The 23,345-nt window shown below is 36.9% G+C and overlaps 2 protein-coding genes across 3 annotated transcripts; both read right to left on the bottom strand.

Moving 5' to 3' along the window:
• Positions 1 to 1,570: 1,570 nt before the first annotated feature.
• On the bottom strand, positions 1,571 to 7,847 carry LOC121237020 (NAD-capped RNA hydrolase DXO1). 2 transcript variants are annotated; one of them, XM_041133572.1, is made up of 14 exons: positions 7,371 to 7,847; positions 5,989 to 6,227; positions 5,294 to 5,359; positions 5,106 to 5,184; positions 4,881 to 4,960; positions 4,750 to 4,773; positions 4,456 to 4,580; positions 3,959 to 4,175; positions 3,786 to 3,839; positions 3,183 to 3,229; positions 2,781 to 2,865; positions 2,445 to 2,508; positions 1,987 to 2,128; positions 1,571 to 1,819 (listed from the first exon to the last, which is right to left on the bottom strand). In XM_041133572.1, exons 1-13 carry the CDS (start codon positions 7,741 to 7,743, stop codon positions 2,025 to 2,027), a joined length of 1,557 nt encoding a protein of 518 aa, XP_040989506.1. In that variant the 5' UTR covers positions 7,744 to 7,847; the 3' UTR covers positions 1,571 to 1,819; positions 1,987 to 2,024. The 2 variants fall into 2 exon arrangements, with proteins under 2 accessions (XP_040989506.1, XP_040989505.1); XM_041133571.1 differs by having other exon boundaries at positions 1,571 to 2,128; positions 7,371 to 7,846.
• A 1,712-nt stretch (positions 7,848 to 9,559) lies between these two features.
• Positions 9,560 to 13,006, bottom strand: LOC121237019 (pentatricopeptide repeat-containing protein At4g17616). The gene is made up of 2 exons (XM_041133570.1): positions 12,968 to 13,006; positions 9,560 to 12,610 (listed from the first exon to the last, which is right to left on the bottom strand). Exon 2 carries the CDS (start codon positions 12,366 to 12,368, stop codon positions 10,254 to 10,256), a length of 2,115 nt encoding a protein of 704 aa, XP_040989504.1. The 5' UTR covers positions 12,369 to 12,610; positions 12,968 to 13,006; the 3' UTR covers positions 9,560 to 10,253.
• Between the last annotated feature and the right edge of the window lie 10,339 nt (positions 13,007 to 23,345).

Here is a 23,345-nt window from a genome sequence, read left to right as displayed (position 1 = left end):
TCGTGTCAATCTATTTCGTATTCAATAACGAGTCAAGATGGGTCATATCGTGTCAACCTTTTAACTTAATAGGTTGTGTTAAGATTTGAGATTTTGATATAAAATTCTTAATAGATCGTATTTAAATTGATTCATTAAGTATAATATATATATTTTAATACGAGTCATTAATACGATTTGACATCACTGTAGACAAACAAACATCAAGAAGCCAAAAAAAAATATCATTGTTTTACTCTTTGAAGAAAAGATGCCCAAAAAGCTCTTTCCAGCTACAACTTTTGGCACCATTCATTCTGTACTGTGTTCTCAAAAAAGGTACTGGGTATATATCCATGAAAGGGCAATGCTAGGATCCCGGTGGGGAATCCCGTTCAAGCATCCCCCTCCCCCCTTCCTTTTTTTTCTTAGTGATTAAGAAAATATTATTTAGAAATATTGTGAATTTTATTCTTTTTTAAAAATATTTAAAAGTGTTAAAAAAATGATGTGGAAAAAAAAAACACTTTTAAATATTTTTTTAAATCATTTTTAACACTTTTAAATATTTTTTTTAAAAAAAAAGAAAAAATTTATAATATTATTAAACAACATTTTCTTAATCACTACTTAAAAAAAACAAAAAGAAAATTTGGAGCGGGATAAATGAACGGGATCCCCCAGCGGGATCCCTATCATTTCCCATCTATGAAAACATGCTAAGCTAGGGGCCCGCCGGCATTTACTGTTAGGCGTACCGCTAGTTATAAATTTTTTGTTCTTTTTATTTTAAGTATTATTCATTAAGAAAAAAAATATACAATTTCACTAATAGCCACTTCTTTAACTATTAAGTAAAAAAAATTAAATAAAAAAATTAAAATATACGAGCAGTAAGATTGAGCAATAAATTTAAGGAGCTCTATTAGCATTTTCCATCTATGAAGACAGTATACTATTAATTGCATTAATTACAGAGTGCACAAAAACCACCACAAATTGATGGAAAACTGAATCAACTATACTTTTAATTTTGAAACTCATCTCATGGTTTACCTTCCTAATCCGCGACTAATGTTAGATATAACTATAGATTTTAGATATAACTATAGATTGTGTAAATGCTGTGTATTTTTTAAAAAAAATAGTAAAATCTACTATTAAAAATTAATTTGTTTTCATATGAGTATTATATTTATTCATTTTTTTCAAAAGAAATACGCAATATTTGCACACTTTATAACTGCAAATATCATTTTTCATTATAATTTAAGTGTATTTAAGGACTGATATTCAAATGGAGAAAGTTAAGCTATCCATGGAGGACTGATTTTTCAAACGGAAAATGATTAACCTTAAAAAAAGAACGTTTGCACACTTTACGACTGTAAATATAATTTCTCTAAAAAAAAAATAGTAGATGCTCCACAGACCAGGAACGCAATTTGGATAAGTTGAAGTGATTCTATCTTGGATTGTAATGAGGTTAGCTTTTATTAGTTACTTGTATATCTTTCTAATGTATATTGTTGTTAGGTGTATTTCATATACACTTCCTGTGTATTTGAACCATACCGAAAACACCATTGGAGTAGAAGCCTATTACATCAATTAGTGTAAAAGAACATCTGTTTTATGAAATTTTTTAATGATTGACATAGTCCCACAATAAGCGACCCAATTTGTAAGTATCAAGATTCTAAACTTTTCAAGGTACATGAAAATGCTACTGCAGCCGTGCTTCATCCAAGGGTGCCCCCAACAAAGAATAGCAACTGAAGAACATTTGAAAAGTCGGACCGATATTCCCTCATAGATAAGTTGCCAACACCAAGAGAAGCTGAGAAGTACAATTTTATATGAACTATGAAAGATAAGGGCCCGGACTGCCATAACTTGGGGTGTTACCTTTGCAGGCAATCTAATCAGATCATTTTTTTTCTTTTGTTCTTCCTCAAAATTGCAAAAAGATTGTTGGCATGAATTTAAGTTAAGAACTAGCCGCACCTCCTTTCTGTCTCTGTATGTGTAGTAATACAAATTGTTTACAATTGCTCTGCATGGTTCGTAATTACATCTGGGCAAGATTGGGCTTGTAGAAGCTCTAGTCGGGTGAAAGGTGGCGCAAACTGCAAGATGTAATCTTCATCTGAAGCCAGAAAACCAAGATAACATCATTAATTAATCTTTAAATATGTTCTTCCATTTAATTGTTGAGGAAATATAGTTAGGGCTGGGCCTCAATCTCATGGTGGAAAGGGAAGGTGGCAAAGCAAGAAGGGACGAAATTCTTGTCTGTCTCTCTATTGAGCTGGGGAAAAAATTATGTATCTCACAACCGAGTGGTAGACAAAGTATGGTAAATTCCAGCATTTTTCTTCTTGTTTTCATCTCTCTATAGACTCAGCATTCAAATGGGTCATGGCATACAAGACCCACAGCAGAAATAACGATTAGAAACTCACTCTCTTTGACTGTTCCATAAAGCCAGCATAACACCTCATCGGCAAATGCCAGACAGACTCCCCCCTGCCAAACGATTTTGTTGAAAACAGGAGGAAAGATAAGGGAACCAAACATTAGTTCAACAAGATACGTAATGAGTAGTTGATCCTAACATCACTCGTAGTAGTTGTCGTGTTCACATATTTGACATCCTCTTTATTTAGAGTGAAAGTTCAAGTACAAAATTTAGCACAATTCAAAGCCAAAAGAAAAAAAACATAACGTTCATCCAAGTTAGTAATTATGACGCAAAATACAAGTTGGTTGACATAAATTTTGTAGTATACAATATTTACCTGCCAATAGTTCTTCATTTTTACTCTTTGGGTTATGTCTTTAGTTCTTAGCCTCTCCGTTCGAACAAGTCGGCCCGCATCATCCCTGCATTAAAGCCGAAATACTTGACAACTCTGAACTCAAAAGGGAAAAGAGCAGAAAATTACCCCCATCCTAAACCTAGGAGCATGGAATTGCAAATATTATGTAGGCCAACCAGGGGTTGGGTGGGGAGGAGGGGAGAGAGACTGCCAAATGAAAGAAGCTGTGATGGTGCTTGTTTTACAGTAAAGCCACTATTGAGCTTACATCAAAATTTGAACTTTTTGATTCCATCATACCCTCATCCATGTGATTTCCAGCACAAAACAAAGGGAACCCATAAGATAGCAGAAAAGATTAGACATAGTGATGAAAATTACCGAAACCCAATAACGATAAAAGGAACGCCTGCTAGGAAAGATTGAATCTGCAACAGTTAAAACAGCCATATTAATTCATTAGCATTAAATAAAGGGGAAAAATCCAATAGAAATACAAACTTTTCAAATTACAGAGAAAGATGTAAAGATTATTTTGATAAAAATGATGCAAAGAAAAAAAAATATCAATAAAATATTTTAACAGAGGTGAAGCTTATCTCTAACAGAAATGTTTTGGGTCATGGTAATCGCTTCAGTAAAATCTCAATCTGTCACAAAAATCAATATGATAGGCACGCCCACATAGAAGTTATAAACAAAAAAGTACAAAGGGAAGAAGTTCTTCTTCTATATATATATATTTTTTTTGTTTGGTCAACACAGTTCAACTTCTATAAATTCCATAGGCCATCACAAATTTTTTGACAAGTACAAAGCTTCTTCCCAGTGACAGCATCACAGATTGCCTTATAAGTTTATCTTTAACATTTCAAATTGACATGCTTTATCTTTTACATGAGTTGATATAATGTATCCAATGTAACAATGGCCATAAGCTTATGTAGTTCTACAGGGAATGAAAGCAATCCTTATCAAACGTACCCAGAACTTCAGCAGTTTCTCCCTTTCATATCTTTCCTCAGTATGATAATCCAACTGCAGAAAAAAAGAGAGGCATTTTACTGGCTATCGAAGAACACGACAATTTCAAGATTTTGAAATATTAAAAAGAAAAGGATGCATGACAGATCAGAGAAATGAACAGGTATGTCAACCTCGCGGCTTGTTTTTAGCTCTACATAAAACCTCCTTCCCTCATCAGTTGAATCACAGCAATCCATTTCAGCACCCATCAAAATTCGATGTGCCCCTAATTTTGTTTTAATCACAGAACAATATTCTGCATTGGCATCAACATTCTGTATCCCTTCCCCATCAGCTCTTCTTGGATCTTCAGTGGCAAGGCTCTCAAAACAATATCCCCAATAACATCTAAACCAACATGACACAAGTTAATAAAACATGTTCACCTAAAATTAAGAATAGAAACAGTAAGGAAATTATGATACAACACTCTTAACCATGTCTGGAGAACTTGGAACAACTAGATGAGGTATGAGAATATATTTGATAATTATTATAAAAAAATTAAAATGGCAGATCACATCATTGTCAGGCCAAATTTGTTGCACCTTTGTGCCCTTCCATTTACTTCCAATTAAGAGTCCTCAAAGCTGTTTTGTTTCCAATGTATGAAGAGATGAACCCATACCTTCGACGATCCAATTCACTTTGTGGCCTTTCTGGAAGCTTATGCACATCAAGATAGACAACCCCCTTCTTCTTGTGCACACCCATTTCCCAAGGCTCATGTCGAATATAAGCAGTAGCTAATATCTACATGGGTTCAATATCATCATAAATTAACAATCGAAAATGTCCATATCTCAGTGTGTGAGTATGTGTATTTAGTAACCATCATTTGAGTATCTAGTACAATCAGCCACAAAGGAACCCAATCAACACAGACCACTTGGAGACATTGTTCAAATGGATTAGCAATTACCTTATTAAGGTTGTTACGGAAAGTCTGCAAAAACACCAAAGAGAAAAAGGGGGAAAAAGAATAAGTTTAGTAGATAACCTTAATAAAACTACCACATGGTTTTGAACACTGGAGTTATAATACATACATACCACAAAATGCATGTTTTGAAGTGGAATGTTTTTGTCTCTTATGCAAGCAAGAAGATCACCAAAACCCTGAGAGCCCAAGTCTGGTTTAGAGAAAAGAAAAAGAAAAAGAAAAGAGTTGCCAGCTTACATTAGCCTCATATAACGCAAAAACAGATGCATATATAAGGATTTTTTTTAATCTTACTATGCTAATCCATAGTTGCAATCTTTTAGATGCAAGCATACCTTTTTTCTCAGTAAAGGTATCAAAACCTTGACTAAGATCAGCTCCAACATCTTCAGTAATAAGACGCTTAAAAAGCCTCTAATAACAAATAAAAGAGTTACGTCAATGAGATAACCACAACCATGGATTGTACATACACAAACTAAAAGAAATAATACCAAATTAGATCTAGCTACAGAAAGCTTACCAAGCTTCGCTCATCAAAGTAGACCATTCCACCTTCTACACGACTATAGCAAGCAAGTTCACATGGCTATTGGATTAAATTAAAAAATTCAGTGAAGGATAAGAATCAACATATATTACAAGGTAACCTCCCTACAACAATGGTTTTCTAGCAGCATGTGAACCTACATAAAAATATGCCCATTAGTGGTGAGATGCCACATTCCTTAAGCATATAAACAAGATCTCTCTTTTTTTCTATAGGCTAATACATCAATTAAACATCCATGCTGGATTAAACCTATGATCTTACCCACCACTCCTTTTTTTGATAAGTAAAAGATCTTACCCACCACTTCTTATGTGGGGTGAGAGGGGGGGGGGGATGCCATCAAGGACTATGAGCAACAAAAACTAAGAGAATAATAAACCAAATCAAACAAGACAAATGTCCAATTACAAACTGTTTTCACCACCTCAGATTTCCTTATTTTTGTTCCTTCCTTCAAACTGCCATAATGAATGCTAGAGAAAGAAAAAAGAATATGCCAATCAATAAACATCTGAGTGCCATAGAAACCTTTTCAAAAAGGAGAAAGAAATATCCTTGCTGAGTGGAGATCTCCCTTTACACCATTGATAAATCAAACTTTAAAATGCTAAAATAAAAATCTAAACAAAAAGTAGAAAGGAATAGAAAAATGAAGGCTTTCTTACCTCCTGAAAAGCGATGCATTTTCTCGATAATGTTTCTTCACTCTTTGAAAGCCTTAGTTCAGAGACAAAACGTTCATCATGACGGCCATTCAGAAACTTTGGACCAAATCCAAAATTCTGTCTCTGAGGATAAGGTCCAGGTCGGGGAAGGAGGCCTGCTCCACCTCTGTCATTCTGCCAACGACCACGCCCAAAACTTCCCCTACCCTGGTTATTAGTGTTGCGTATGGTAGGCAATACTGCCACAAGGGATTTTGATGAATTTGCATGAGAATATAAATCATAAAAATTTACAGGGTGAAAGAGAGGGGAAAGGAAGCAACAGGGCCTAGCAACACAGATGCATGAAGCTGAAGAAGATAAAAGAACAGACGAAGGAGTATTATTTAGTCAAAAGAAACCAAGATTTACATATACCACATGCCTTCAGTAAGATCGAGTAAATTGCCAATATGCAGCTACATATCACATTTTTTAAGTAGAAGCTACATATCACATTGTTAGAGGAAGATGCAAGAAACCACATATTTCTCCAGAAGTATTGTCTTCAGTGTTGTTATTTAGCGTAATCGTTCATCATTTCCAAGGCTCAAGAAGGAACAGCACTTGTTCCCGCTTTCTAACAGTTTCATGTGTTTTGCACAAAACCTATAAACCAAAACCACTGCTCGTCAAACCTTATTTGTAACCGGATTTTGTTTTTTTCTATCGGACCCCCATTTTTTATATAACATCAGTTTAACAATAACCACAAGGGTCTTCAACGTGTAATAGATGAGTGACTTAAGACACCAATATTAACATACGAGTATTTGCATTGATATTATGAGTCAGACCACTTTTTTCAAAACTAATGGGTACATCTAACCAAGTTTCTTTACTAAGTACCCTTTTTTGATGGGGGAGGGGGTTCTTCACATAATATCCCATTGCTATTTTGCAGTAAAACCTCTAGAAAAGCTACTACTAGTAGCACCAAAATTCCGACATCTCTTTCGATATTGATAGGTAAACGATTATATTATATTAATGAGAATAGGCTTAGCCCAGGTACATGTACAAGAGTTAACACCTATTTAAGAAGAAGGGATCTCTTTCGATAAATATATTATCTAGGGAGAATAGAAGCACTGAAATCAGATCAACACGCTCCACAAGCTACTCGACTCAATACGTAAACAACTATTACTGCTGATATACAACCAAAAAACCATAGAAAATCGCATAACTCACCAACATCCCCCCCCCCCCCCCCCCCCCCCCCAAAAAAAAAAAAAAAAACAAGAAGAAAAAAATCGGTAGGCTTCAAAACCTACCCAAACAACCAAAAAAGCCCAATATACAAAAGACCCATCAAAGAGAAACAATCAAAAAAAGGTTACCTGGAATCTGGTAGGGACTAGTAGCAAGGGTTTTACAGTAATCCTCGTTATCAGACCCAAAGAGATCCCTTTCGTCTTCGTACCCATGATACCCTCCGTTGTTATTCTCCACCTCTTCACCATTCTCTTCCGCTTCGTCTTCTTCTTCTCCTCCTCCTCCACCTCCACTGCTCGCGCTCCCACTGGCGCTACTGGAATCTCCGCCGTTGGATGAAGATGCGGATGATGAAGACGACGATGGTGAAGAGGCGGCGGAGGAAGAAGATGACGATGGCGACGAAGAATACGCCCCATCTGGTCGGACGTGGCGGTTTTGATCGTCTTCTTCGCGGTCATCTCCGAAGACATCTACGTCTTGTTCTGGGAAATCCATCGGATGTTCTCTGGGACCTCTGTTTGGACGATGGGTCTGTTTCAGCTCTTAAATGCATTGGTATTGGAAGCTGAGTTGGTCGGATTGACTCGCGATATGCTCGGTCTGATTCGCCGAGTCAGTGGTTTTACGCGAGTTGACGCACTGAGTGGTAAAATTGGGCTCAGGAATTTGATAACTAGGGGTTTCTGGCCCAGCAAGGAAAAAGGAAGAAAATAAAATAGGAGTTTTATTGGATAATAGAAAAAAAATAAAATAAAAAATAGTAAGATAATTGGTGAAAGAAAATAATAATTATCGCACGCCTTTATTATTGACAAATGACTAACATTATTTTTTATCTTGAATGCATTGTTATCGATTATGCAAATTTACATAATTAAAAATTAAATTATATCATGTAAATGGTGTGCAATATAAAGATATTTAAATAAAATTATTTTAAAATATATTTAATCAATTGATTTAACTCTAACTATAACTAAAGATACAGAATGATATCGTTTGAACAAAATACAGAAAACGTGCAATATGAGCTTACCTACTAAGGAACATGTGGTCAAAAGTGGAATTAATGACTATGACAAATGTCCTATCTATGAAGAAAAATGATAAACACATTACTTTTCACAACACTTTACACAATAACGTGTGTGGATGCCAAAAGGAGCAATGATGCAAATGACTTCTTGGTGCTGATGGAGACATTGAATGGAATATTAGTTCATAATGATTTTCAACAGATGGTTGTGGTGTTGAAGAAAAATAAGGCCAAGAAGAAACATAGTGATTTTTTAATGCCATTTCATGGACCTAAAATGTATTTATTAGTCAATCAAGCTGAGCAATTGTTAAAAGAGTGAAGTTAAAAGAGAAGTTGTAGATATTAATGTTCTGGGTCGACCAGAAAGCAGCTGAAGCTCAAGCACTGCTCAATGCTCTAATGTTTTGTAGAGACTTGTGTTTTGGTATAATCAGTAATCAAATTCGAAGGGGATGGATGATTTACAGATAGTTAATGCAGTCGGTTGTTCAGAAGAGGATTTGAGTTAGATCCTTTGTGCACCTATTTGAGGAAGCACGCAAGGCAGCCTGCATATATGCATAGGAAAACAAACATGGTTGTACATAACTTGGAGGAGGTCCCTGCTTGGTTAGAAAAAGATTTTCGTATAATTTCTTTCGCAACCCTTTTATCTAGTCTTGTTTTAAATGAGAGAGATTTTTATAAAATAATTTATAAAAATAACATCGTGCTATAGAAATATCCTTAATTTAAAACATTGTATAAAAGATTTAAAAAGAAAAAATATTCTGTCGTTAGTTTCATTTCATTATCAATGACAGTGATGCTGGTTTTGCTTACAAAAAAAGTCATAACCCTTATGGTAGAAGCTTTATTTTGAGTTCTTGAATAAGAGAAATGATGATCATGAAGTTTTTAATCAGCAAAAAATTTGATCATTAATATAATATAAAAGGTTATACTTAAAGCCCTTATACCATTAAAGCCTCGTTCATTTTTACAAAATTTTTTTATCTGATCTTATGTAATCATTACAATTTTTTTAAAATTCATACACAAAACAAAATAAACAATTCAACTTTTTCAAAATCTAAAACAAAAATAGTATTAAAAAAATATTTTAATAATATTTTATTCAACTTTCAACTTTTATCTCAACTCAACTAAACTCATCTAATCTCATCTGCAAAAACAAACGAAACCTAATGAAAAAAGGTCCTTGCTGCGCTGCATAAAACTGAGTTGGCTGTGAAGAAAAATAAATAAAATGTCCAATGAATGACTCAAAGCTGTCAAAAAAATGTAGCATGCATTATGAGTTTTGCTACACAAAAACCGGTGTATTAGCATTTAGCACACCACATATTACTTATAGTGAAACCCATTATTACTTTAAAAAAACCAAAATACTAATCATCTTTTAGCATAATTGATGCGGGAAATCCTCTACATCAACGGTGTGCTGGGTGTATAAAAAAGAAGGCTTATAAATAAATGCAAGTCGAGCAGCCCTCGTTTTATTCTCTCTCAGTATTGAAAGGGCTAACATGTTTGTTTCTTTCGCTACCCATGTATTAGACCCTTCAATCTCAACCAATATTTCGAGTCCAACTTGATGATAACCACAGTAGGAATTGCTTGGAGAGTGTTGCAAAACCAATAGATAAAGCGCTTGAACACATCAAAAAGCATTCGGGACAATGGAGAGGCAATAATGAGGATGGGAAGGACGAGCCGAAAGAGTTCAAATTGTCAAGGGAACTGTCAAGGGACCCAAGAAACCTCCCGCATGCATAGAGGCGAGTTCAAATTCCAACTTACCATCTTGGGCCCAAGTGTACTTGTGTTGTGCTTGGATATCAAGACCACGATCTAGTGTGTGATTTATGAGTGGTGGCACAACATATCCCAAATCCATGAAGCAGCACATGCAGACTACGTTTGCAGCAAATTTTGTCATATTCTGAAGACTACTCTTTGAACTTCAATCTCTGCCAACCCATTTTCTAAATGCCAGGACATACTCTAGCCTTTTCTTTTGAGCCTCAGTTCTAGCTTCTGATGCCTTTAACCTCCTATAAAGATTCTTATGGAGCTTTACAAACTCACTTTTGTACATCCACTTGTCAGTGAACATTTTATGCTCTTTCATGTAACCAACAACCTCCATCACTCTCTCAAAGTAACCACCTCGAAGAAAGCTCAGTAGCAAAAACTCACACAAATCTCTGCTTAACACCAAATTTCCACTCTGCATATTTCTCTTAATGTCTCCCCATATAAATGTCATATCGCGATACATCCCTAGTGAAGAATATCCATGAACCAGAATAGAAAATGTTTGCTCAGTAGGTTGGACTTTCATCTCTTGCATTCTTCTGTATGTCTTCAAAGAATCCGCTACCATTTTGGCCTTGCAGAAAAAGTAAATAGAAGAATTGAACTGATAAACTATAGGAGGAACTGTTTTATCCTCCTCTCCCATTTCTCGAACCAAAAAATTTGCCAGATTGGATTTACTGATCGCACTCGATGCATTTCCATACATGGCATCTTTATCTACTGCTTCTGATAGACAGGTGGCGATAACCATCTCATCAGACAAATTTAAGACCAAACCAGCTTTTTTCATTTGTTTTAGCAATGCTTCTGCTTCCCTAAACATCTCTGCCCTGTAGTAGGCTGCATAGAGTGATGAATAAGTAGTAAAGCCCATGGGAGATCCAGCCGCTTCCATGTCATCTAAAATGTCATGAGCAGTTTCAACCCAACCCAAATTAATGCAAGCATCAATAACATCAGAACACAAACTGGATCCTCCCAATGAATGGATCTCCTTCGGAATGATGTGTAAAAGTTTTGACAGGTCACTAATCCTCCCACCTCTTCTGTATCCAATGATGAGCTTAGCCACGGCCCTGTTACTAGGGGCAAGTTTCCCATTTCTAAAAATAACGAGTTCTTGTATACCTTCCACTTTGAGGACAGAATCCTTCTGCAGCATGCCAGGCACAATCTGTATCTTTAGCCCAGTCTTGAGATTTTGAGATCCCATTGGAACAAGGCAGGGCTTTTGAAGTTCCTTCATATCTTTTAGAATGGGAAAAGACTCTGGGAATCTATACATATCCAACACAAGCTCAGCAGCAGCATCTATGTCGTTAAATTTGAAATGCAAGCTCAACAAACTATCATATAATTGCCGATAATGATGGATAAATGGAGACAGAACTTGATCAATGTGCACCTTCAATCTCTTCATCTCATCCCTCTGACCGTTCATTTCATGGATCCTTGCAATAACAGTGATTGAGTGCGCATCAGCTATAATGCCTGTCTGTGTCATCAATTCAATGATCTGTTGGCCTTTGAAAGATAATTTAAACCTCACACAAGCATCAAGCACCAGGTTAAAGATCATTGTATCCGGTTTTATCAGCTTTGCACCATCACTTATTTTTGCACTTTGGAAAAAATCACAAATTTGAACCAAGAAATTTGAGGCCAGGCATGTCCCAATCTCTGTCTTCACCATATGCAGAAAAACCAACCATAATACGTTCATGGGAGGCGAACTCCCTCTCTCCAGCATCAATCTTAGAATTACTGTGGCAGGCATTGGCATTTGAGATCTTGCTAAGGAGAGAGACAGCTTTGTTAGCACGTCAGAGTGAAGTACACCTGTTTTCTCTTTCAAAACTAGCAAGACCAAATCATATGCTTTATGTAGCCAATGGGGGTCAGACGAATAAGTAAGGTCAGTGATCAACCTAGCCAGAAGGTTATCGCTAGGAAAGCCGTACAAGCTTTTAAAATCGTTAAAAGATTCCCACGCTTCAACCATTTGGTGATCCTTCAACGCAGTTTCAAGCTTTCTCGACAGAATCGAATGAGAGGAACCTGCCCAACATATCCTTTCAGAGGAAGTAGCTGTAGAAAAACTTAAAAGGAACATGTTCCGACACCGGTTATAGTTACCGTCAATATTTTTTCCAGCAATAAATACCGCATCAAAATATGATATAGTGGCAGTCCTATGAATAGCTGCAGCTTCTCGGAACCCCAATGTATAGAGCTTGATGAAGCGGGGATGCATCATAATTCTCTAGTCAATGGCAGTGTCATTCATATATATATATCATCATAACAACGATACCTATAAAGTACCTCAATGCATGTAAATCATCACCTCAATGTATACATGTCATGTTGGACAAACGCTAACCTTGGCCAAGTGAAAATCCAGAACCAAAACTGAAACATTTGGTTCTTTAACACAAGGGAACTCAATCATCCAAGACCATCTCATAGAAGGTACCATAATTTTCAACCAATCCTAGTCTGTTGAAAGAAAATGAGTGAATGAGACACATAACATTTTGCTAATACAAACTGTCAAACAAGCGATCTGAAATTAATACAAGTTAGCTAAAAGTGCTGGGCTCCGACTCGGACTCCAAGTTAAAGCAAACTCAGGGTCTGTTCTGCTCGGTCGGAGCCGGCGTCGGGAGTCGGACGTGGTAACATTGAGAAAGAGTAGGATGCGTTCGGCTCCCAACATGGAATGAAAAAAAATTATCGGGCCCCCCCACCCACCCAAAACCATCAAATAATCAAACCGAACTTCAATCTTAGGAATCTCAGTCCCCAGAGTGCCACCAATCCAAACCAAAGCCAGAAAATTAAACGAGTGCGTACCTGTTGGTCCTGTCCTTGCGTCTGTACAGCGACTGGAGAGAGAGAAAGGGGGCGGGGGGTGGGATGGGGCGGACTTGCTCTAGGCGGAGCGGACTATCCGTCGAGATGAGAGAGCGAGTGGGAAAGGAAGAAAATATGATTTTTAGGTTAAAAACTACAAAACGGTGCGTTCAGATCTGAGCGACAGGAAATAATGAGAAATCCTGTTTGCAATCTCCATTTGGGTACTGCACGCGCACACCTTATGTGATGAAACGATGTGTTTCATTAAAAAAACGCATCATTTTGGCGGACGCCCATCCCCTTCCCGCTTCCCCAGTGCGAGATCCATCTGAGGCCTTTGTCAACTCGAGACGGTCGTCTCCTTCCTCAAATTGAAGTCGCGGTCCCCTTCCTCAGCTCGACGTCGGCCCCTTCCTAGATCTCTTCTCTCTCTATTTGAAATTGATTTATCAGATCGTACTCGGTTACTCGTATTTTTTCTATTTTTTGAAGAATTATTTGATTTACACGGTATATCTGTTGGCTTATATGTTGATATTTGGTATTGATTGCTCTGTGTTTTTTTTTTCCCAGTTTTCGTTATTGACTTGTTATTTGTAGTTGCTGCTCTGTTAGCTTTAATTGTTGTTTCTTTTTTCGTTTCTAGTCCGTTTATTTGCATTCGTTGGGTTTATGGTTACGCAATCGATTTATAAGATCGTGTGGAGAAAAGAAACTACCAAAAATGTAAGTAATTAGTTTGCTCGGTTTATGGTTACGCAATCGGCGTCGGCCCCTTCCTTAGCAAGCAAGGTAACAATTTCGGTGGAATCACTGTGTTATTTATGTTCTCTTTGAATTCCTGGTTGGTTGCCCTGAAAATGGGGGTGGGGGAGTGAAAGGACGACAACTGGATGGTAGGTTTTTGATTTGCCCACCACGTATTTGCTTTTAGGCTCACTCACTTGTTTTTTAAACCATAAATATGCTAGAAATGAAGAAAAAAAATCAAACTGTTATCATTCAAAATGTCGTAGCCCAGAAGTGAAGAAAAAATCAAACTGTTTTCTGTTGGATAGGGAAAAAGCCTATGCACGAGGAAGCCGATGATGGTGGAAAAGGTCGACGACGGTGGAAGAGGCCGACGGTGGTGAAGGACTTGACCACTGGTACTCTGTCGGATAAGAATTGAAGAGACGATGGAGGGAAATTCTTCAGTCGATTTCAGAGAAAAAAAATCGCGTTTTATACATCAGTGGCATTATTGTAATTCAAAGAAATTCTAAGGACAAAAAAAGTCCAGGCTTGCGTGGATAGTGGAGACTGTACGTAGACGGACTCTAATATAATATATTTTTGATAACTAGTAACATTAATCTTATAATAAAAATCTTTATTTTTATTTGTTAATAAATAATGTACTTGTACCATGAAACACCCATATGGAATATATATTCGGAATTCGGAGATTATGGTTTAATTGTTATAACTAATACATCTCCTATCCATTTAATGGTTTAACGGAAGATAGAGTTGCGTTTTGGATGCTATGAAATTTGATTGATGAAGTTCGATGTTTATTGTTTTGAACATATGATTTTGAAAATTTTTAAAATTTCAATCTGAAACCTTAAATTAATTTAGGACTTTAATCTTAAACCCTAATATATGTTGAGGTTTTGAGTTGAAATTCTAAATTAAGTTAGGAGCTCATTATGAAATCTCTAACCTAATTTGTTTTGGGGTTTCAATTTTGAAATCCCGACATGTAATTTTACTTTATAATTTTTACATATGTTAATAATGTTATCAATTCATATTCTCTCTTTTCTTTTTCCAAATTTTATGATGCCACTTGGAGTTGGCCAATGCGTGCTACATGTTTACGTTCTTACCTTTATTTACTTTTTTTGAAAATCTACATCAATTCTTGTAACGTTGTAATTCATTCAAGTTGTTAGACAATTTGTAATATTTTTAAACTAATTTTTAATAATTTTAGATTAATTTTTAATGGTTTATACTATTTGTAATAAATTAGAATTGTTAGTTAGAACTTAGCAAATTTATTATGTTTTATGCATTTAATTTAACTGAAGCGAGAAGTTAAAACAAATTTTGGATAAAAATTGGCTCAAATAGGAATTTTGGGCTTAAAAAATACCTCGTAAACATGTTCCGAACCCAGTAGACCAATAGATCCATTAAGGCCATGGGGGCCCGATGGATCAAGAAGCTTATCTGCCCTCCCGGCATCCAGATGCAATGTCAGTATTCCGTTGATTAGGATTGTTTTCATTTTATTTAATTATTATAATTTTTAAAAATTTTTATATAAATAAAATAAGTAATTTAATTTTTTTAATTTTAAAATAAAAATATTATTAAAAATAAATAATTTAATAATATTTTATTTAATTTTTAATTTTAATCTCATCTCATCTACGAAAATAAACAATACTTACTCGCTTAAATAAGCATGTGGCATAATGCATTATCTCTCATCCCTGCTTGGGCGAGGTATCCACTTTCCTCCTAATTCAACAACAATTTCAAACCACAATCACAGTCAAGCTGACATCCAATTTGATATTTTCTCTTTGATCAGACAGACAAATCTAATGAAAATGCTAAAAAAAGATCCGATGCATGTCATCAGCTTAAATATGATCTTGAAGATCTGGTTTTTTGTTTTACTTATTTATTTATTTATTATTATTATTATTATTTTATTTTTATCAGATTTCCACTTGAATATTTTACCTTAATTCAAAGCGATACGACTGACAACCACCGTGGTTTTCTTTCTTGAAGGCGACGCTATTGACTCTTGCTTTGTGGTCGGTTTGAATAGTGAGTTAAGATGAGATGAATTTATATATTTTGTAAATAGAAGTAAGATATTTGAGTTGAGATGAGATGAGTTAGAAATGATTTGAGTTAAAATGTTTTATAGAATTTTGAGAAATGAGAGAAAAAAAATTAAATAAAAAAATTATAAAGTTAAAATATTATTAGAATATAATTTTAAATATTATTTTTATTTAGGATTTTAAAAAGTTGAATTGTTTTTTATGTTCTATTTAGAAGTTTAAGAAAATTTTAATAATTAAGTAATGATTAAATAAAAAAATTAAAAATTGAAAAGTATTTGTGTTTGTGATATTTATATATTAAAATGAAATAAGATGAGATGGAAGCATGTTTCTATCCAAACAAAACCTTCATTTCAATCAATGGTACTTTTTTTAGATGATGTAAGTCTCACGCAAGTCTTTTTTTATAAAAAAGTAAACTCGATCAAGAAAAAATAAATTTTTCATATTTTTTATGATGGAATCAACTTTTTTATAAAATGTTGCGTAAGACTTAAACATTTAAGATTTGTATATATTATTATTCTTTAATTAAAATGTCATCCAATCTCAACATCTGCTTGATGTAGAAATCATTCATAAAGATTTTTTTTTTTTCAATTCAAATCTCATAATTCTAATTGCAATTTTAGAAATAATTTTTGTTACTATTTTTTTTTTCAAACTTGCTTAAATCCTACTATATTAACTAGCACACAAAATTAAAGATATTTTAATTGTTTATAAATATGATAAATTTTTTGTTACAAAATATATGCTTGCACAGATTTATAAATGCTAAGACTTCTTAAAAAAATAAGTTTTAGAAATGAAAAATATTAGATGGAGGGGCGCCCACGTGGGGCTGACCCCTCCTGCTGGTAACGCATGGCTTTAAAGCCATGCGTTACATACGTTAGCCATGCGTTACTTGTAACGTATGTAACGCATGGCTTAAAGCCATGCGTTACTGCCGTTACACAAGGCAATTGAAGGCTGGCCTTTAAGGCCAGCCGTGCATAGGAGGACTATATAGTCCTCCTCAATTGTGTTTTTTGCACCCATCTAAAAAAAAAATAGAAAAAAGACTATCTCTCTTTTTGTTCTCTCTTGATAAAATACTTAGGCTGTGGATTTGTAAGTGTTACTCTAGTTCCATACTACGTAGTACACTTTCGCCACTAAGAGGAAACGCTTGGAGTTTATCAATCTGGAAAAACTTGTGGAACAATTCTTTAAGCTGAGCTTGAGGTACTTTTCCGCTGTGCATTCTAACATTGGTATCAGAGCCAGGTTTTGAATTGCTTCCAGTTTTTAATTTTTTCTCGCATATGCTTGAGATTTGTATGGTATTTTTTTTATCCTCTTTTTTTTTATCTGTTAAAAAAAAAAAAATAACGCGCACCAGGTGGTGCTGCGAGCACCAACGCAGTGGTGCTGCGCGCACCACCGCGGTGCAGCGCGCACCAGCGAGGTGGTCGGCAGCACCCTACTGCTTGGACCGATCACTTCCGCCGCCTGCGGTGCTGCGTGGGAGGCTCCAGGGCGTGCTGCTTCGAACGGCTACTGTTCACGTGAACAGTAGCCGAATGGGGGGAAGAAGATGACCATTAGGTCATCTGATTTCCACGGGCTTAGGCCTCATGGCCCGGCCCACTCTTTTTTTTTTCCTTCTTTTTAAATATCACGGGCTGGGCTTGGCCCAACATTTTTACTGGGCATATTTTTAAAGCCCAACTTTGTTCAAGCCCATTTTTTTTTAAACAGAAAATAAAATGAGGGGATGAAATTTGCTCTAAGATATATTGTTATATTACATGTGATTTTTTATTTAATTGTTTTTAGATTAAATGTGATCACATGTGAATATATAGTTATATTCATGCTATTTTTTTTTTCCATTATGTTATATTACATGTGATCTTTTATTTAATTTGTTATATTAAATGTGATAACATGTATATGTGAATTGAACATGTGGATATGTGATTATTTTTATCATCTATGAATGTTAAGCTTGAATGTTTATACATTAGTCTTTATTGATAAAATAGAAAAAAATTCCCACTAAGTAGTCTTAGTTAGAAATGTCAGTGTAGATGATAGACTGAAAAAAATTGCAGTGACCCCAATAAAAACTGTAAATGCACTGTATAGCCAAAATACCACAGTGACCCCAGTAAGAACTGTAAATGCACTGATGGAACTAGAAAAATGGACTGTAATGGTCTTATATGAACCATCTTTGTAGACTGGCCTAACAGGTTACTGTGGTTGGAGTAGTTGTCCTTGTAGACTGGCCCAAAAGGTTACTGCGATTTTAGTAGGTTATGTATTTACATGTGACTAGGACTAGATGACTACTTAAGATAGTGGGAGTATGGTTGAGAATTATGATTAATTCTCCCATATTTTTTTTGAATTTTCGCGGGAAATAGGTTAAAAATTTAATAATTGGATATTGTGGCGCAAGAGATGATTCTGAAGCCTAGCGATTTTTCGATCTTGCGACATGTCTAAATTATTTTTTTTTTAACTTGGATAGACGCAGCAGATTTCTTAGGTGTGTGTGTAATATCCCTTCTTTGCGTATTGTAGTGAAATGGCATCCAAGAGTATAGTTGCCGATTTAAACAAAGGGGAGAAATTGGATGGGGAGAACTACGACATTGGGCATCGCAAGATCCAATATATTTTAGATGAGCAAGAGGTCTTGGAGGCCTTATCTCACTCCCTTACTGAGCCAGGGGAAGGGACCTCTGAACAACACAAAATAGATCAACTAGTCTATACTCAATGGGCTAAGAAAAGTCGGTGTGCGCGCATAATAATGTTAAGCAGCATGCACAATGATCTAATGTGTGAGTTCGAGATCTATGACACTGCCCAAAGCATGTGGGAGGCTTTGAAGTTGAAGTTTGGTAGAACTTCAGCCACTAGGTTGCGTGGGTTAACCATGAGGTTTGACTCCTATAAGATGCGCTCTGACCACACGATGAAGCAGCATCTTAGGGCTATGTCAACTATGATCCGCGAACTTAAGTCGGCAGGAAACAACCTGACTGATGAACAGCAAGTCCAGGCAGTGATAAGATCACTGCCGAATTCTTGGGAGAATATGAGCCAGAACCTGACGCATAACGAGAATATCAAAGACTTTGATGATGTCTCGCATCACTTGGAATTGGAGGCTGAGCGCCTAGAGGCTGCCAAGCCCAATCACACGGCCTATGTGGCTAATTCTGGTTCGCGTAAGGCATCAAGGCCTAAGCGCAAGAAGTCTAAGAATGGAGTAGCTGCTGGACAAATTAAGAAGGTGTCAGGAACTTCTCAGCGCAGCAAGAGGGGCAAGCGCGGGAAGAACAAGTCGAAATTAGAGTGCTTCAACTGTGGAAAGAATGGCCACTTCGCTCGTGACTGCACTGAGCCGAAGAAGGTACACTCTGACTTTTCTCGCATTGTTTTTGTAACTAGCCATGTGATGGTTGCTCACTCCTATCCTGTGTGGACTGTTGATTCAGGAGCGACCGAACACATAGCGCGAGATAGAATTGGATTTGTTGAGTATCGCCGGATTCCAGCTAGGAGTCGTGATATCAAGGTGGGGAATGGAGCTAGCGTTGAGGTACTAGGACTTGGTACCTACAAGCTGGACTTGCGGGGTGGCCGCACTCTTTTCCTTCACAATGTGCTATACGCTCCTGAGATCCGACGAAACTTACTTTCTGTAGTCACTCTATTAAGACTTGGTTTTCGTATTGTATTTGAAAACAATTATGTTTCCTTTTATTTGGGCCATGTGTTTTATGGCAATGCTTTTCTACAAGACGGTTTTATGATATTGAATTTAGATTATTCAAATATAAATGAGTCAATTGCTTTTCTTTCTACATCTGATAATTTGGATTCATATAAATGGCATGCTAGGCTTGGCCATATAGGGCAAGATAGAATGACTAGGTTAGCTAGAGAAGACCTTATAGGCAATCTCGCTAAGGTCATCTTACCTACATGTGAACATTGTCTAATGGGAAAATCTAAGAGAAAACCGTTTGGAAAAGCCACAAGGGCATCTTTTCCACTGCAATTAGTCCACTCAGACATCTGTGGTCCAATGAGTGTGAGGGCAAGACACGGAGGTGTCTACTTCATCACATTTATAGATGATTTTTCACGTTACGGTCATGTCTACTTAATCTCCCATAAGTCTGAAGCATTGGAATGCTTTAGACGATATCTAAGAATGGTTGAGAATCAGTTAGACAAGATTTTAAAAGCTCTAAGAACTGACCGAGGACGAGAATATCTCTCTGAGCAATTTAAAAGGCTCTGTGATGAAAAAGGAATCAAAAGACAGTTGACGATGCCGAATACGCCCCAGCAAAATGGCGTGGCGGAAAGGAGAAATCGAACACTGCTTGAGATAGTTAGGTCAATGATGGCGCAAGCAAACCTACCAATTTCTTTTTGGGGGAATGCACTTTTGACTGCTGCCTACATTCTTAACCGAGTGCCCTCCAAATCAGTAACTTCCACCCCATATGAACTATGGACTGGCGAGAAACCCAATTTGAGTAACTTGCGGCCATGGGGTTCAACGGGTTTTGTTCACAATCTTTCTCATAAGTATGGGAAGTTAGGCCCTAGAGGGAAGAAGTGTATCTTTATAAGGTACTCAGAACACTCTAAAGGGTATGCATTAATAGGTGAACAATCTGATGGAAGTGTGACTGAGATTGAGTCACGAGATGTGGATTTCATTGAAGATGAGTTTCCAAGTAGAGGTGAGGTTGATAGGAGTTTAGAACTTCATGAGATTGTAGAACAAGAAGAAAGTGCTCCAAGGAATTTAGTTGAGAATGAGGAAGAAATTCTTCAAGCTCCTACAAATTATTTGAATCCGAGTGGGAGCACATCACTTGTCAATCAATCACAACAACCTCAGCCGCGTAGAAGCACACGCGAAAGTATTCCCCGTCGTCGTTTTGAGATTGAAGGGGAAGCTTTTATGGTAGCTCCGCATGATGATGACAAGCCTAGGACAATTTATGAGGCTCTTTCATTTTCTACAAAAGATGAGTGGATGAAAGCTCTTAATGATGAGATTGAGTCTATGAAGATTAACCAGGTCTGGGATCTGGTTGATCTACCAATAGGACGTAAGACTATTGGGAACAAATGGGTTCTTAAGGTCAAACGCAAGTCGGATGGATCAATAGATAAGTACAAAGCTCGCTTAGTGGCGAAAGGATATACCCAACAGGAAGGTATAGACTATGAGGAGACTTTTTCACCAGTGGTGAGGTTTGCCTCAATTCGCCTGATTCTAGCTATAGTAGCAAACATGGATTTGGAACTCTACCAGATGGACGTTAAGACAACATTTCTCAATGGAGAACTAGATGATGAGATCTATATGGATCAACCAACTGGTTTTGTGGTCAAAGGTCAAGAGTGCAAAGTGTGCAAGCTCAAACGATCTATATATGGCCTAAAGCAATCATCTAGACAATGGTACCTCAGATTCCATCGAGCCATTCTCTCGAATGGGTTTACGATGATCACAGAGGATCATTGTGTTTATGTCAAAAGGTCTAAGAAGAGTTTCATTATGTTGTCATTATATGTTGACGACATACTACTAGCTGAAAATATTAAAGGGTTGATAGTCGCTACAAAAGAGTGGTTATCCTTCAATTTTGAGATGAAGGATATGGGTGAAGCAGAATACATTTTGGGAGTTAAGATCTACAGAGATCGCTCAAAGAGACTTTTGTGTTTGTCTCAACAGACTTACATAAAGAAAGTCCTCGAGCGCTTCTTAATGAATGGATGTAAATCCATTGACACCCCTGTTGCAAGGAGCGAGAACTTGTCTAAAGTGATGTGTCCTAAGACTCAAAAAGAAAAGGAAAAGATGGCTCGTGTCCCTTATGCTAATGCTGTGGGTAGTCTGATGTACGCAATGATGTGTACTCGACCTGACATATGCTATGCAGTTGGCTTAGTGAGTAGATTCCAATCAAACCCCGGACTAGCTCACTGGAAAGCGGTCAAAAGGATTATGCGATATCTCAAGGGAACTGCGGACTATGTGCTGTGCTATCAGGGTTCAGATTTGCAGCTAAGAGGTTACAGTGATGCCGATTGGGGCAGCGACCTAGATGAGCACAAATCAACCACTGGGTATGTCTTTCTACTCAACCAAGGCGCCATTATGTGGAGCAGCAAGAAACAACCCTGTATAGCTTTATCCACCATGGAGGCAGAATACATAGCTTGTTTTGCAGCAGTTCAAGAAGCTGTTTGGTTACGGAGGTTCCTCAAGCATTTAGACATTGGCACGGATACTTCAGATCCGGTGACAATATTCTGCGACAGCATGGCAGCTCTCGCATATGCTAAGGACTCAAAGTATCACGGAAGAACCAAACACATAGATATCAGATATCACTACATCAGAGACATGATAGCGCAAAAGGAAGTGGTTCTGAAACATCTTTCTACGAGTCGCATGGTTGCTGATCCCTTAACGAAGCCTATAACAAGAGATGTCTTCGAGGCTCATGTTAGGAATCTAGGACTGCGTAGACTATAAATGTAATTTGTGTTTCAAATGACATAAAGATGTAACATTTCCTTTGGGATATTAATACAATATGATTCAGTTCTTGTCTTTATCGTATTGTTTTTAATACACATACACAAGATATGTCAACAGGCTTAGATCGGCTCACTCACACGAGCGATCGCCTCTAGCGCTTAAGTAGCGAGTAGAGATGAGACATTGTGTCCCTAGGTACTTGTCCAAAGGGATAAGTTGGTTGACACAAAGTTATGTCGCCTTAGTGGGAGCTAAGATGAGGTCCATTGATAGGACTATGCATGGGTTACCCCACCATCCATGTAACCTGTAGTAAGCCAGATGCGAGTTTCTCTTTGACGCCTTGGAGACGTGCAAATTGAGGAATTCGGGTTAGACGCTTAAGGAGAGGCTAGACTGAGATCTGTACGGTGTTGATATAGACATATGCTCTTTGAGAAAGAGAAATCCACCGTAGCATGTGTTTCATACTATATGTGCTTATACGACCATATGAGTAAGTGGGTAAAATGTTTCCCTCTTTCTCACTGTGTGAGTCTCATTTCTTAAAAAATGTCCTTTACTTTTGACTATGTCACGAGATGGAGGTTGTGATGTTTGCTACTTTGGCATGCTGTCTATGGCCATAATTGATACGGTCTAAAGAGGCATTATTGGGAAAGCAGTTCGACCAAAATTGAGTGATATGAGTGTAAAGGGAAGACTATTCGATATCGTATCTTCGATAGTGTTTGCTGACGTCATACAAATGACGCTACATCTTGGTAGCGGCTAAAGGTTGTGAACACATTGAAATATTTGGAGGTAGTCAAGCATTGTTCTGAGTTTTTTTTTACTCAAGAGGGTTCGAAAATGCTTGATCTTGATGCGATCGAATAAGTCTAGGACATGACCAGACACTTTAGGGATGTTACTATGCTGGTCTTCTCTGGGAGAG

This window comes from Juglans microcarpa x Juglans regia, chromosome 6S, assembly GCF_004785595.1.
Source record: "Juglans microcarpa x Juglans regia isolate MS1-56 chromosome 6S, Jm3101_v1.0, whole genome shotgun sequence".
Lineage (NCBI taxonomy): Eukaryota > Viridiplantae > Streptophyta > Magnoliopsida > Fagales > Juglandaceae > Juglans > Juglans microcarpa x Juglans regia.
This window is presented reverse-complemented; position numbering and strand designations above follow the sequence as displayed.

Coding starts and splice junctions, on each gene's coding strand:
- LOC121237020 (XM_041133572.1), bottom strand. CDS start 7,743: ATGGATTTCCCAGAACAAGACGTAGATGTCTTCGGAGATGACCGCGAA. Junction 5,185..5,293: donor ACTTTGATGAGCGAAGCTTG/GTAAGCTTTCTG, acceptor ATTTGTTATTAG/AGGCTTTTTAAGCGTCTTAT. Junction 4,581..4,749: donor TCCGTAACAACCTTAATAAG/GTAATTGCTAAT, acceptor GAACCCATGTAG/ATATTAGCTACTGCTTATAT.
- LOC121237019 (XM_041133570.1), bottom strand. CDS start 12,368: ATGATGCATCCCCGCTTCATCAAGCTCTATACATTGGGGTTCCGAGAA.